The 12140-nt window shown below is 49.2% G+C and overlaps 1 protein-coding gene across 6 annotated transcripts; it reads right to left on the minus strand.

Moving 5' to 3' along the window:
* Window positions 1–6: 6 nt before the first annotated feature.
* On the minus strand, window positions 7–7633 carry LOC126087086 (keratin-associated protein 10-11). 6 transcript variants are annotated; one of them, XR_007519637.1, is made up of 5 exons: window positions 7534–7619; window positions 6100–7286; window positions 5696–5851; window positions 510–1003; window positions 7–284 (listed from the first exon to the last, which is right to left on the minus strand). XR_007519637.1 is itself a non-coding variant. In XM_049904112.1 (5 exons), the coding sequence occupies exons 2-5, from the start codon at window positions 7254–7256 to the stop codon at window positions 890–892; spliced, it is 420 nt and encodes a 139-aa protein (XP_049760069.1). In that variant the 5' UTR covers window positions 7257–7286; window positions 7534–7619; the 3' UTR covers window positions 7–889. The 6 variants fall into 6 exon arrangements, 5 of the variants coding, with proteins under 5 accessions (XP_049760069.1, XP_049760068.1, XP_049760065.1 ...); XM_049904112.1 differs by having other exon boundaries at window positions 7–1003; window positions 6100–6243; window positions 7251–7286; XM_049904111.1 differs by having other exon boundaries at window positions 7–1003; window positions 6100–6243; window positions 7534–7633.
* Between the last annotated feature and the right edge of the window lie 4507 nt (window positions 7634–12140).

Here is a 12140-nt window from a genome sequence, read left to right on the forward strand (position 1 = left end):
CCAACCTTCTCCGGTGACCCCTGCCCTTTTCCCGCCACGGATTCGCTGGCAGGGACCTATATTTAGGGAAACCTGAAGCCCCTGACATTCACACCAGCATAGGGCCCAAAGTGGGAGCAGGGTGAGGGGAAGGGACGAAGTCACAGACCTGCCCTACTGGAGGGGGGGGGGGCGGGAAGAGGGAGGGCTCTGCCCACTCACCAGCAGTAAAGAAAAAATTTCTTCCTTGGAAATCCAGGCTGAGGCCCTTGGTTGTCAAGGGAAATAAGTCTTTGGGCAGGGATCTGTGGAGAGGGTAGAAGGGTGCTCATGGTGTGGCTCTCCTTGCCTTCCTCCCGGTGGCCCCTGCGATGAGCCCCTCCTCTCCTGACTGGACTTTGGTGGTGGCTGTTGTGATTCTCTGGAGCCCATTTCCTTAGAGGGAGAGTAGAGGCAGGCACTACACTTGCCCCCCCTGCCTGCCCCCAAATAACCAAGAGTCCATGGACAGGAATGTGGCTGGGGCACACCTATATCCCGGTACTCCAGGTCCAAGTTCCTCCCATAACGCTGTCTGTGGTTGGCTGTGGTTGGCAGTGTCCCCCACGCTCACCTTCAAATATATACAGTAAGCTTGGAGAGGGGAAGAGGAGGGCAGGGGTACCTGCCAGAGCACTAGCCCTTCTCTCTTTTGGCCCTCAGAAGGGGCTGCAGTCCGGCTGGCCAAGGCCACTCTGAGTCCTGCCCCGGAGGGAGCGAGGCCCTCCACCGCTGCTTCACAGGCCAGTGACCTAGGCCAGCCATTTGTAGTTCCAGTAGCCTGGAGAAAGGTGTCCTGAGGCCCCCTAGGAAGCAGGGCACGTGGGCCCTGGGGGCTGGCCACTCCCCAAAGGGCAGGGACCCTGGGTCCTCATCGGAGCTTGATCTCAAAGCAGAGGCAGTTGAGGCTCTGGCAGTCAGGAAGTTGGCATGCACAGGCACAGTCGCAGAGTGGGCAGCAGTGGGGACAGTGAGGGGCCCAACCCTAAGAAAGAAGAGAGAGGGGTGAGGGAGGTGGGCAGGAGGAAGGGACCCAGACCCTAAAGCTGTTTCCCTCTCAGGGAAGAAGGAATAGAGAGGCCTGAAAGTCACATTTTCCCAGTGGAATAGAGAATATCATTTCAGCAATAATGAAATGTTCTGAACCAAGTTCAGGAGTGGGAAGAAATTATTCAGGGGGTTCTCTCCTTCTTCCCATTTTATAGATGAAGAGACTTAGGGCCAGAGACCTGGCCCACATTAGACTTTGGGTGCCACAATGTCCAGCTCAAAGATGGGTCTATTACATCCTCATGGCCTCTACCATTTGCAGTTCAGAGTTAATAGACATGCAGATTTTCTTCCCAATTTTCAGTTTTATTTCCATCATAAAAATACTGTTAGGTTTTTGAGTTCTTTGGCATGCAAACTAACTGCAGGATCTCATTCATCATTCATTTTCTCAGCCAGCCAGTCAATAAGCATTTTTGAGCACCTACTCTGTGCAAGGCACGGATCACATTCATGAATAATTAAAACAATCTTTTTAGGTTTCTTTTTGAAAACGGTCATTTTCATATTAAAAAATTTTAATTAAAAAAGTTCTGTCATGAAAGGGCCACATGAATCAGAGACTACATCATCCTGAGACCAGAAGAACTAGATGGTGCCCGGCTACAATTGATGACTGCCCTGACAGAGAACACAAGAGAGCCCCTGAGGGAGGAGGAGAGCAGTGGGATGCAGACCCCAGATTCTCATAAAAAGACCAGACTTAATGGTCTGAGACTAGAAGGATCCCAGTGGTCATGGCCCCCCGACCTTTTGTTGGCCCAGGACAGGAGCCATTCCTGAGGCCAACTCTTTGGATGTGGACTGGACGGTGGGTTGGAGGGGGACGCTGGTGAGGGGTGAGCTTCTTGGATCGGGTGGACATTTGAGACTATGTTGTTATCTCCTGCCTGGAGGGGAGATGAGAGCGTAGAGGGGGTTAGAAGCTGGTGAAATGGACACGAAAAGAGAGAGTAGAGGGAGGGAGTGGGCTGTCTTAATAAAGAAAAAAATAGGGGGAGAGTAATTGGGAGTATGTGGCAAGGTGTATATAAGTTTTTGTGTGAGAGACTGACTTGATTTGTAAACTTTCATTTAAAGCACGATAAAAATTATTAAAAAAAAAAAAGTTCTGTTGTTTTCAGTTATCAGAACCCTGAGAGAGGGGAGCGATTTGCCCAAAAGAACACAACTAAGGAAAGGAGCTGGGAGGGAGCCTGCAGCTGGTCTGCCTGCTTTTGGTCCTGTGATCCACCCTCGACCCCATATGGCCCCACTCCTAGCCTCCTATGACCATCACCTCCTTCCTGGGTTTGCAAGGGCAGTTCATTTCACTCTCTGCAGAGCTAGCATGGGACGCATGCTCAGTAGGTATATGAACTACGGATGAATGTTGAATGAATGGATGAATCAAAGCATATCATTTTTCCCTCTTTAGGCAGAAACAGAAGGTCTGTCTCCTGGGGAACAGGAATGGCATGTTTTTAGAGACAGGAAGGGAGAACCGGCCCACACCAACCCACTCCTCTTCTGCCCAGAGACAGGGATGATCTGTGGCTGCTTCGGGCAAGGACAGGTGTCAGGCCAAGCAGTTGGAGTGAGACACACCCAGGATGGCTGTGTGACAGAAGATTGGCTCCTTGACGCCAGAGGCAGAGCTGACGACAGCCACAGGTGCACAGCTCAGTCAGAGACCAGGCCAAGCCAGGAATAGGGAAATGACCTTTCAAACAGCTGAGGTTTTCGGGGTGCAGTGTCAGATGATTAGTGAGATCAGATATCACTTGGGGCTCTAGTGAGGAATGGCGTTCTGCCATCTACAGGGAGCAGAGTCTCAGTTGGGCTGGTGCCACCGCCATCAGAACTGCCTCGCAGAGAGGAGGCTAGAAGTATCATGGTAGCAAGGACAGCAAAGCAGTCTCCTTGTGTTTGATGAGGGTGTGGTTTGGAGTGTCTCTGGGGAGTCACGGTCTGGGGATGTCATCAGCTGTGCTGGGTTTGGAGGACCACACCGTCATTCTGTGTGCAGAACTTGTGGTTGAGGGACACTGCGCTGCCCTCATCTCAAAGAAAGTATTAAAAGCGTTCCTTGGCTCTGTCCCCTGGAAGGGTTTAGAGCTAGCCATTAATAACTGCCTAATGGATTTCTTGACTCTCACAAGCAGCCATGTGGCTTCTCTGGAAGGAAGAACCTGCTGTTTAAGTACATTAAACAAGGACTCCACAAGACTGTTATACCTTTTGTTTCTCTAGGGGCTACATTTTAATATCTCTGGAAATTTTTTCACTTTGCTTTTGTGAGGGCCAGCCATCTACCTTACTGGTTAGAACTCAGGCTCTGGAGTCGGTCAGGCCTGGGTATGAATCTCAGTTGGCTAATTTGTGTTTTGAAGCTCAGATTCCTCATCTCTGAAACAAATAAAACACCTACTTCATAGGGTCATTGTGGGAAATCAGTGAAAGAACTGAGCATGATGCCTGGTACACAGTGAACACTCAGTAAAAGAGACCCGTTCTTATTATCATAGTTCTGTCTCCCTTTAGTAGTTCTTAACCCTGGTGTGCATCAGAATCACCTGAGAACTTCTTAAAAATCCACCACCGACAGTCCCATCCCAGACCTACAGAGTGTGGGGCCTGGGTGCCTGGATTTCCTTTTAAGCCCCAGATCTGCTGCTGATCACATCATCGCTCACATTCTATTAGAATTGCCTTTTCTGCCTTCAGAAGGTATAAGCCCCTTGAGGGCTGGGAACTTGTCTATCTTGTCGGCACAGTGACTCCATAATCTTTGATTAGCAAGTAAATAAGTGAGTGGATGAATTGGATTATCTTAGCCTGCCTGTGGAAGAAGAGAGGAAGAGAAACCTTGGTTTGTGTCCTGGATGGCCCACCTGCACAACCTCAGGTGAGTCACTCAAGGCTCTGTAAGCCTCAGTTTCTATAACTGTAAAATAGGCAACAGCTTTGTAACTCCTGCAACAATTCTACAAATTTGTGGATATTATTATTACTATCAGGAAACTGAGGGCTAGACCTTTAAATGTGCTTTGTGGAAAGCCAGATGAAGACTGAGAAGGACCCTGCTCCAGCCTCCACTGTACTAGATTCACTCTTGGCGCCAATGGAAGCCAGACAGGATCAGCCCCTGAGGCCTCCAGCTCTGGAGGGGAAGATGGGAGGGGCCAGTCCTTCCTTACAGGGCACCTCACTCCATCCTCACTCCCAAGGAGGAGTTGGGCCCCTGACTATTCACTTCATGTGGGCAGAAAGGGAAGGGGATGGGGTATGCCCAGGCCAGGGGGCCAGAGATCATTTTCTAATTGAGCTTTCCTTATAAAAATATTTAGGACCCAGGGTCATCTCTTTCTCCGCTGTACCCCTTCAGCCCCAGCCCTGGGACCCCAGCCCCCAGCTATGTCTGAGAAAGCAGAAGCAGACTATTTGAAAGAGGAGAGCTCCTTGCCTCATAATTTATTTCAAAACTCAAAGCATCTCCTAGGGATTTGTACCAACTCCACTTAGCCCAAGTTATGAATTTGCTGAGGCTTGGTCTTTTGACCTCACCCTCCTCTCCTGAGCCTTCAAGGTCATTACTCCAGAGAGTAGGAACTTTGCTCTCTAAATCTCTGAGCCCAAAATAATCACTACCCAGGAAGGTGGTTGATGACACTGAACATCTTTATACCGGCAAATACAAAAACGGCCCATCTTCTTCGAGCCAGGCTTTTCTCTGAGGATTCCATTTCAACTAACGTGATGGAGCAGTTTGCTAAGTGAGGCTCGACTGTGTAACATTGAAGAAGTGACTAAATTCCCTAAGCCAGTCTGTTCCTCTGCAAAAGGAGGGACCATCTGCTTCTGTAAAGATTACAGCCAAGGAAACCCTATGGGGCAGTTCTATCCTGTCACATGGGGTTGCTCTGAGTTGCAATCAACACCCAACAACAACATCTACATGTACAGGCATGGATAGGTGGCCAAGTGATAGCAAGTTTTAAAAAGGCAAGTTGCAGCTATGATAAGACAGAATATGTGGTATCAGCCCATTTTTGCCAAATAATAGTAAAACACAGCTGTGATTGAACTGTATATTTGTATATGAGGGACATATACAAAATGTAGCTACCTTGAATTGGGAGCTGGTTTATAAAGTGATTTGTACTTCCCATGTATTTCTATCAGGCAGGTTTTGTAAACAATGCTCTTTGTAACCAGGGAAAAAAAAAAGAATAGAGACAGGTTATTTAAAATACCCAGCTCTCTGGGTATTAGAAAAAATAATAATTCTACAAAGTGCTTGGAACAATGTGTGGAGCACAGCATTCACTCAGTGAACAGGGGCAGCTCTGTGACAGGCTGTTTTTAACTACGATTTTCAGAAGCGTTGAGTGTGTGCCATACACTCACATACGTCACCTTTCTCCAGCTGTCACCTTCTTTTCTTTTCTTCAAGTAGCTTTCCTCATCAGAAATTGTCTCATGTTGTGTATGTTGTTTTGGGCTGTCTCCTCCTGACCCAGTACTTGGACCTGTGCCTGGCCTTAAGTAGGTGCTCAGTAATAAATGTTGTTGAACAAATGAATGAATGCCCAGATAGTACCCAGATCAGTGGCTCAGTGGGTCAGGGGGTAGGAATGGCACTCACAGCTTCGGTGGGCTGGGGGCAGCAGGCATCCAAGCAGAGGGCTGGGCTAGGCAGAGGGAAGTCGCAGGCTTCCGCACAGGTCCAGCAGCAGTCTTGGCGCTCTGAAGCACTTGGTTTCCTGCAGGGGGAGCTGCAGTCTGTGCAGCAGCCCTGGGCCTAGGAGATGGCAGGGCTCAGGATCTGGGCCAGGCGCTAGGCAGGGACAGCCAAGAGTCTTGGCTTTTGGGAGAGGAGCAGGAGAAGCTTTGGCTGGGGACAGGAAAGGAGAGACCTCAGGAAAAGGATAGATGTGAGGACTAAATGGCAAAGGTGTTTGAGGGCAAGAGTATGTGGACAGGTGGACAGGATGACTGGGACCCTCTTCCCCACAGACACCACCGTTTATCCCCGACCACGCTTCTCACCAGCAGGCAGTGCCTAATCAGAAGTACTAGGCCCAGCAGCAACAAATAGACGCCCACAGCGATGAAGACGATGGCAGGGATGGGTAGCAGCAGGGAAGGGATGCTGACAGGAGCCGGGGTTGGATTCCACGGGCTAGAGGAGACCTGGGTGAGCACAGGAGGGAGGGCTGACAAGGAGGAGGGGAAGGGCTGCAGGAACACAGGAATGCCAGAAGGTACACAGAAGTGGCTGGGAGAAGGGGAGGAACAACCACCAGATGGTGGGGAGAGAGTCAATAGGACTACATCCTGACTTACAATCTTGTCCCCCAAACCTGCCTTTTTTCCCTGCCATTCCTGTTTCAGCACCTTCAGGGTCATTCTAGACTTTCCTGAGACTTATTTGCCCTCCTTTCAGAATACCTCTCCAAATACTCCCTTGTCTCTAACTCCACTGCCACTGCCACTGCCTCAGCCCACATTCCTGGCCCCTACAAAGCACTTGGTTGCTAATCATAAGGTAGGCAGTTCGAACCCACCAGTCACTCTATGGAAAAAAGATGTGGCAGTCTACTTCCATAAAGATTCCAGCCTTGGAAACCCCATGGGGCAGTTCTACTCTGTCCTATAGGGTTGCTATAAGTCCGGATTGACCGGACAGCAACTGGTTTGGTTTTGGTTTTGGAAGTGTCTTCCAGCCTACAGTTTTGCCCATCTTCACACCAACTGTCCTTGCGTATACCTCTCTTCCTTACAATCCATCAATGGCTCCCACAGAATTAGTCTAAACTTTTAAAGTAACAAAACCCCTAATCTGGCCCTGCCTACCTCTCCCTTCATCTCCTGGCCCCCCACTCCAGCCGCGCTGAAGTTTTACCCTTCCCTAAATACCCCAACCTGTCTCACTCCCCAGACCTCTGCCCATGCTGCTCCCTCTGCCTGGAATGCCTTTTTTCCTTGATTGCTTGACAAAATCCTCGTCAACATCTTGTCAGGTCCAGTGGTCCCCTCCCCTAGGCAGTCCATCCCTCTAACTCTCTCTCACAGCTGTTGTCCTCAGCTGGAAGGGTCTATGTTGAGTAAAGAACCCCCTCCCCAGTCCAGGGGCTCGAAGGCTGGCAAAGGTGCTTGCTGAGGGGGAGGACCAGGGAGGGGAAGGGGCCTGGACTCACGTCCATGGGGCAGGGCAGCGCCAGTCAGTCCAGGAGCTGCAGGGAAAGAAGGTCCTGGGTTTCAGAGCCTCGGAGGGGCCGTTGGACTGGAATGACCAGTCTCGTTCTCCCATTTCCAGTTTAGGTAAGGTGAGGCTCAGCTACAGCCCCTGGTCCAGACGGTGGGAGTCCGGGTCCAGAGAGTCGAGGGCGGCGCCTCCCTCGCAACCTCCAGGCCCGCCCCGGTCACATCCTGCCGTTGTCCCCACACCTCGGGCTTCCTCCGCCGACCCACCCCCATCACCTGCACCCTTGGAGCCGCCGTCTGTTCAGAGATTCCGCGAGGCGGTCGGTCCGGCCGGCGGTGGCGGCAATGCCGCCCAGAAATCATCCGCTGCTTCTTGGCGTTGCCATGGGGAACGAGAGCACCGCTCCTACGGCGGCCGCCGGGACCCAAACCTCCTCCGCCCGCGTCTCTTCGCCTTTTTCTTTCTTCTTTGGCCGCTAGTTCTTAGCGGCGATTCGCGGGGCTTTCCCCTCGTTACTGACTGGAAAGACGAGTTCCCGCCACCACCGGCCTAGCTCGGATCCTCAGCATATGATGGACGTCGGAGGAGACATCCAGGGCCCTAGGGCGCTACGAAGGGAGGACTGAACCCCCAGAATACGCCATCAACTTGCCGGTGTGATTTCAGCCAAGTCAGTGAGCCTTACTGAGTTGTTTTCACGTCTGCCTCACGGAGGTATTGTAAAAATCAAAACTCCTTGTCCCCCATTGGAATAGCAATGATTAAAGAGACAGAAAACAACATGTGTTGGTGGGGTTGTGGAGAAACTGGAACCCTCATCCATTGCTGCTGGGTGTGTGAAATGGTGCAGCCACTGTGGAAAACGATTTGGCAGTTCCTCAAGGAGTTGAACATAGAATTACCGTATGACCCAGCGTTCCCAGTCCTGGAGGGAGTGAAGGCAAGAATGAAAACAGAAACGTGTACACCAATTATAATGTTAAGGTTGTGTGTCAACTTGGCTGGGCCATGATTCTCAGTGGCTTGGCAGTTATGGTGTAGTTTGGCAGTCTTATAATGATGTGATTACCGCCATGATGGGATCCGCTTTGAGTAGCCAATCAGTTGAAGGGGAGTTTCCTTGGGGGTGTGGACTGCATCCAATATAGATGGACTTTCTGGCAACCCTGTGGCCTTTTGCTCCCTCTTGATCCTGCAACTGGCTCCTGTTTGTCTGACCTCTAGTTCTTGGGACTTGAGCTAGCAGCTTACCTGCCAATCTTGGGATCCATCAGTCTTGGTAGCCTGTGATCAACAACCCTGCTGTCTGGCCTACCAATCTTGGGTTCACCAGCCCCTGCGGCTACATGAATCAGGAGAAACCTCTAGCCTGACCCATGGACTTGGAATGTTCCAGCCTCTACAACTGTGTGAGCCGTTTCTTGATATAAACCTCTCTGTATACATTTTTTTTTAATATACATATATTTATACACTCTACTGGTTTTGCTTCTCTAGAGAGCCCAGCCTAAGACACCAATGTTCATTTCAGCATTTTTCACAATAGCCAAAAGGTGGAAACAACCGAAATGTCCATCAACAGATGTATGAATAAACAAAATGTGACATATATATATATACACACACACACAATGGAATAATTATGCCACTGTAAAGAGAAGTGAAGTCCTGGTGCATGCCACAACATGGATAAACCTTGAAAACATTGTGCTGAGCAAAATAAGTCAGTCACAAAAGAACAAATACTGTTATGATCTCACTTATATGAAATAAATATATAGAAACCAAAGATTATTAGTGGTTACCAAGGGCGGGAGAGAGGGTGAAAGGGGGAGTTTTTGTTTGGGGGCATTGACTTTATGTTAATGGTGGTGGAGGATAGTGACAGTGGTGGCACAACATGAAAAATAATATCATGGAATCGTAAATGTGGAAATTGTTGTATTGGTGGATGTTTTGGTGTGTATATTTTCGCTACGCACACACACCAAAGAAAAAAATACTACTTGTAAATTGGAATTAGCATCAATATTTCTGTTTTTTACTGACAGTGCCCTAATTTAAGACTTCGTCATCTGGTCCGTTCAGTCTTCACATCACTGTCAAAGTGACGTCCTACGGCTCACATCAGACCTTGCTCTTTCTCCATTTTAAAACCTCCAATAGCTCCCACTGCCTCCAGGAATGTCAGCACCATCCACTGTAGGCCCTCCCTGTCTCCATTTAAGTGTTCACAACCTGTCTCGCTGTGTGCTAAGCACTGCTCTAGGCTCTGGGGTTCTAGCAGAGAATAATACAAACAAAATGCCCCAATATATTCTATTGGGGGAGTTAGATAATACATATATAAACAAATAAGATTTTTTTTTTTTTTTGCCCCATCAGATCTTTCAAAGCTCTGCCATAGTATCTGTTCAAGGTTCCTCAACCAGCTCATAGAGTTTCACACCTCCACGTCTTTGTAGATGCTGTTCCCTCTGCCTGGAACATCCTTCCCCTGTTTTCCTCTGACCAATTCCCTCCCAACTCCTCAAGCCTCTGCTCAGAGAGCTGTGCCTCGGTGAGGTCTTCCTGCTAACCTCAGGCAGAGGAGGCTGCTTGGGCACAGTGCTTCTGCAGATACATATGCGCACACACACTCACACACACTATTCTAGCACTTGTCACAAGGTACTTTAATTATATCCATTTCAGTGTCTGGCTCCTCAATTAGACTGCAAGTGCCTAAGGCCTGGTCTGATTCTTCTGTGTATCCTAAGCCCTAGCACTTGGCCTAGCCTTGGGGGCCTCTCCAATGAGTACTCTATCCATAAATGAAGGAGTATTATTACTGTTGCCCCAGTTCCATTGGCTCTCAGAGGGCTCAGACCATCCCCACCCCCCCTTTACTCCTGATATTTTTTGGGTTTATACACACATGCTTGCACGCATGCATACTCACCTAAGCATACCTCCCCCATGGAGGCCTCAGATTTCACGTGTGATTGCCGCATTCTGGCATTTTCCCCTGAGCAGGGCCACCATATACCCACTTTTATCCATGTTCTCCAACTCTGATATACCATAGTTGCTGCCCCTGGGGATTTCCTATACCAGGAGGCAGCCACAGAAATTGCCAGGGTCTGTGTTCCTGGTCCCAAATCTTCCCTCCCACCTCCAACCACACTGAGAGAGTCTCAGCCACCCCAACCCTCCTAGAGGGGGCTTCCAAGTCCAGAAAATAGGAGTCTAAGTGTCCCCGGTGTCACCATCATTGATTCTAAGGCTCTCTTCTTGTCTGCCCCATTTCCTTTGCAGAATACCCGGGGCCAGGATGAGACCAGTTTCCACCTCAGCCCCAGGAAAGGCCTTGGCTGACACATACTTCTTCACTCTCTTCAGGTCCTGCCAACAGAGAGATGCCAACCTTGGCAAGACTTCTGGATGCATCTGTGGCCTGCAGTGGTCAGACTCATGGTTGATGGTGTACTATTCCTACCATGGGTTCATGCATTATGCAGGAAGGTGGACAGTACGCCAGGCCTGCTTGTTTCAAGGTGAGCCAATAGGAGGGGTGAGGTGTGCCACTTTGCCAAGACCACACTTCTACCCACATCGTACCATGTGTTGGGGCAAGGGAAACTGACTTCCCGATAGCTAGATAAGATCCCCCTCTACCTAAAACTCAAAGCTGGAGATGCCAGATATTATCACGTGTAGTTTTGCACTGCCCCTGAGAAAGAGAGAAAAGGGTTATGTACTCCTAATCATCATGGAGTGGGTAGGAAATCTGAGAGTCAAAGAAGGCCCAGAAGATGAAAGAAGCCTCAGCAAGCGTGGGCTTGGGTGTGGGATGGGAACCTGGGAGTTCTGATTTTGATCTAATCCTTTCAGGCCTCTCCTGTGGACATCAGACCATATTGCCTCCCAGAGATTAAGAGAAGACTCACCAGCCTCCTTATTATGAAAATGAAAGGCCTATGCTTAGGTAATTACCCTGGGGGAATAAAGAAACTAAGCTGAGCTAGAGCAAGCATCAATAGAGGCCTCTTCACAAACCTTCTTTAACCCTCATAATAGACCTGAGGGGCAGAAACCATTATTTCCATCTCATAGACAGGAAGAAATTATGGCCCAGTTGAAAAAGCACTTTAATACTGGGCAAGATCTGAGTTTGAATTCTAGTTCGGCTGTTGTGAGTCTGTGTCTTTGGGCAAGTCAGTTGCTGTTTCTGAGCCTCAGTCTTCCTCATCTGGAAAGTGGGGATTACCACAGGACACTGTCACAGTTTGTTGGGAGGATTAGAGAAAATGTACATAAAATACCTGGCATACAACAAGGGCTCATTAAAAAGCATAACAACAACAATAGTTAACAGAAAATGAACACTTACAATGTGACACACAGAACCTTTGCCTTATACGTATCATCTCATTTAGTCATCCTGGCAGCGCTAGGTAGTGATACTGCTTCAGGATCCTGAGGCTCAGGGGAGCTAAATCACTTGCACAAGGGCTCCTGACTCATGAGTGGCAGAGCCAGGATTTGAGCCCAGGCAATGGGACTTTGTGTATATACAACTGGGGCTCAGAGAGGTTCTGAAACTTGGCCAAGGTCACACAGCCAATCTACGGGAGGAAATGGACCTAGACCCTTAGTTTTCTGACTCCAAATCACCTACTGTGCCCCTCAGCTTTTCCTAGTGTACAGATAAAGGGCAGGATTGGACTTGCTTGGAACAGCACCTAACCCGAGACAGGTACAAATAAAAGTACTAAATAATAAATGCTCTGGGCACCCTGGCCCGGACGCTCCCCAGGGCACTATAGGGGGAATCGGACCCTTCCCTGGGTATCATGTGGGAAACAGGCCACTTCTGGCTGCTTATTGTTTACTTATTCAC

Source organism: Elephas maximus, chromosome 12, assembly GCF_024166365.1.
Source record: "Elephas maximus indicus isolate mEleMax1 chromosome 12, mEleMax1 primary haplotype, whole genome shotgun sequence".
Lineage (NCBI taxonomy): Eukaryota > Metazoa > Chordata > Mammalia > Proboscidea > Elephantidae > Elephas > Elephas maximus.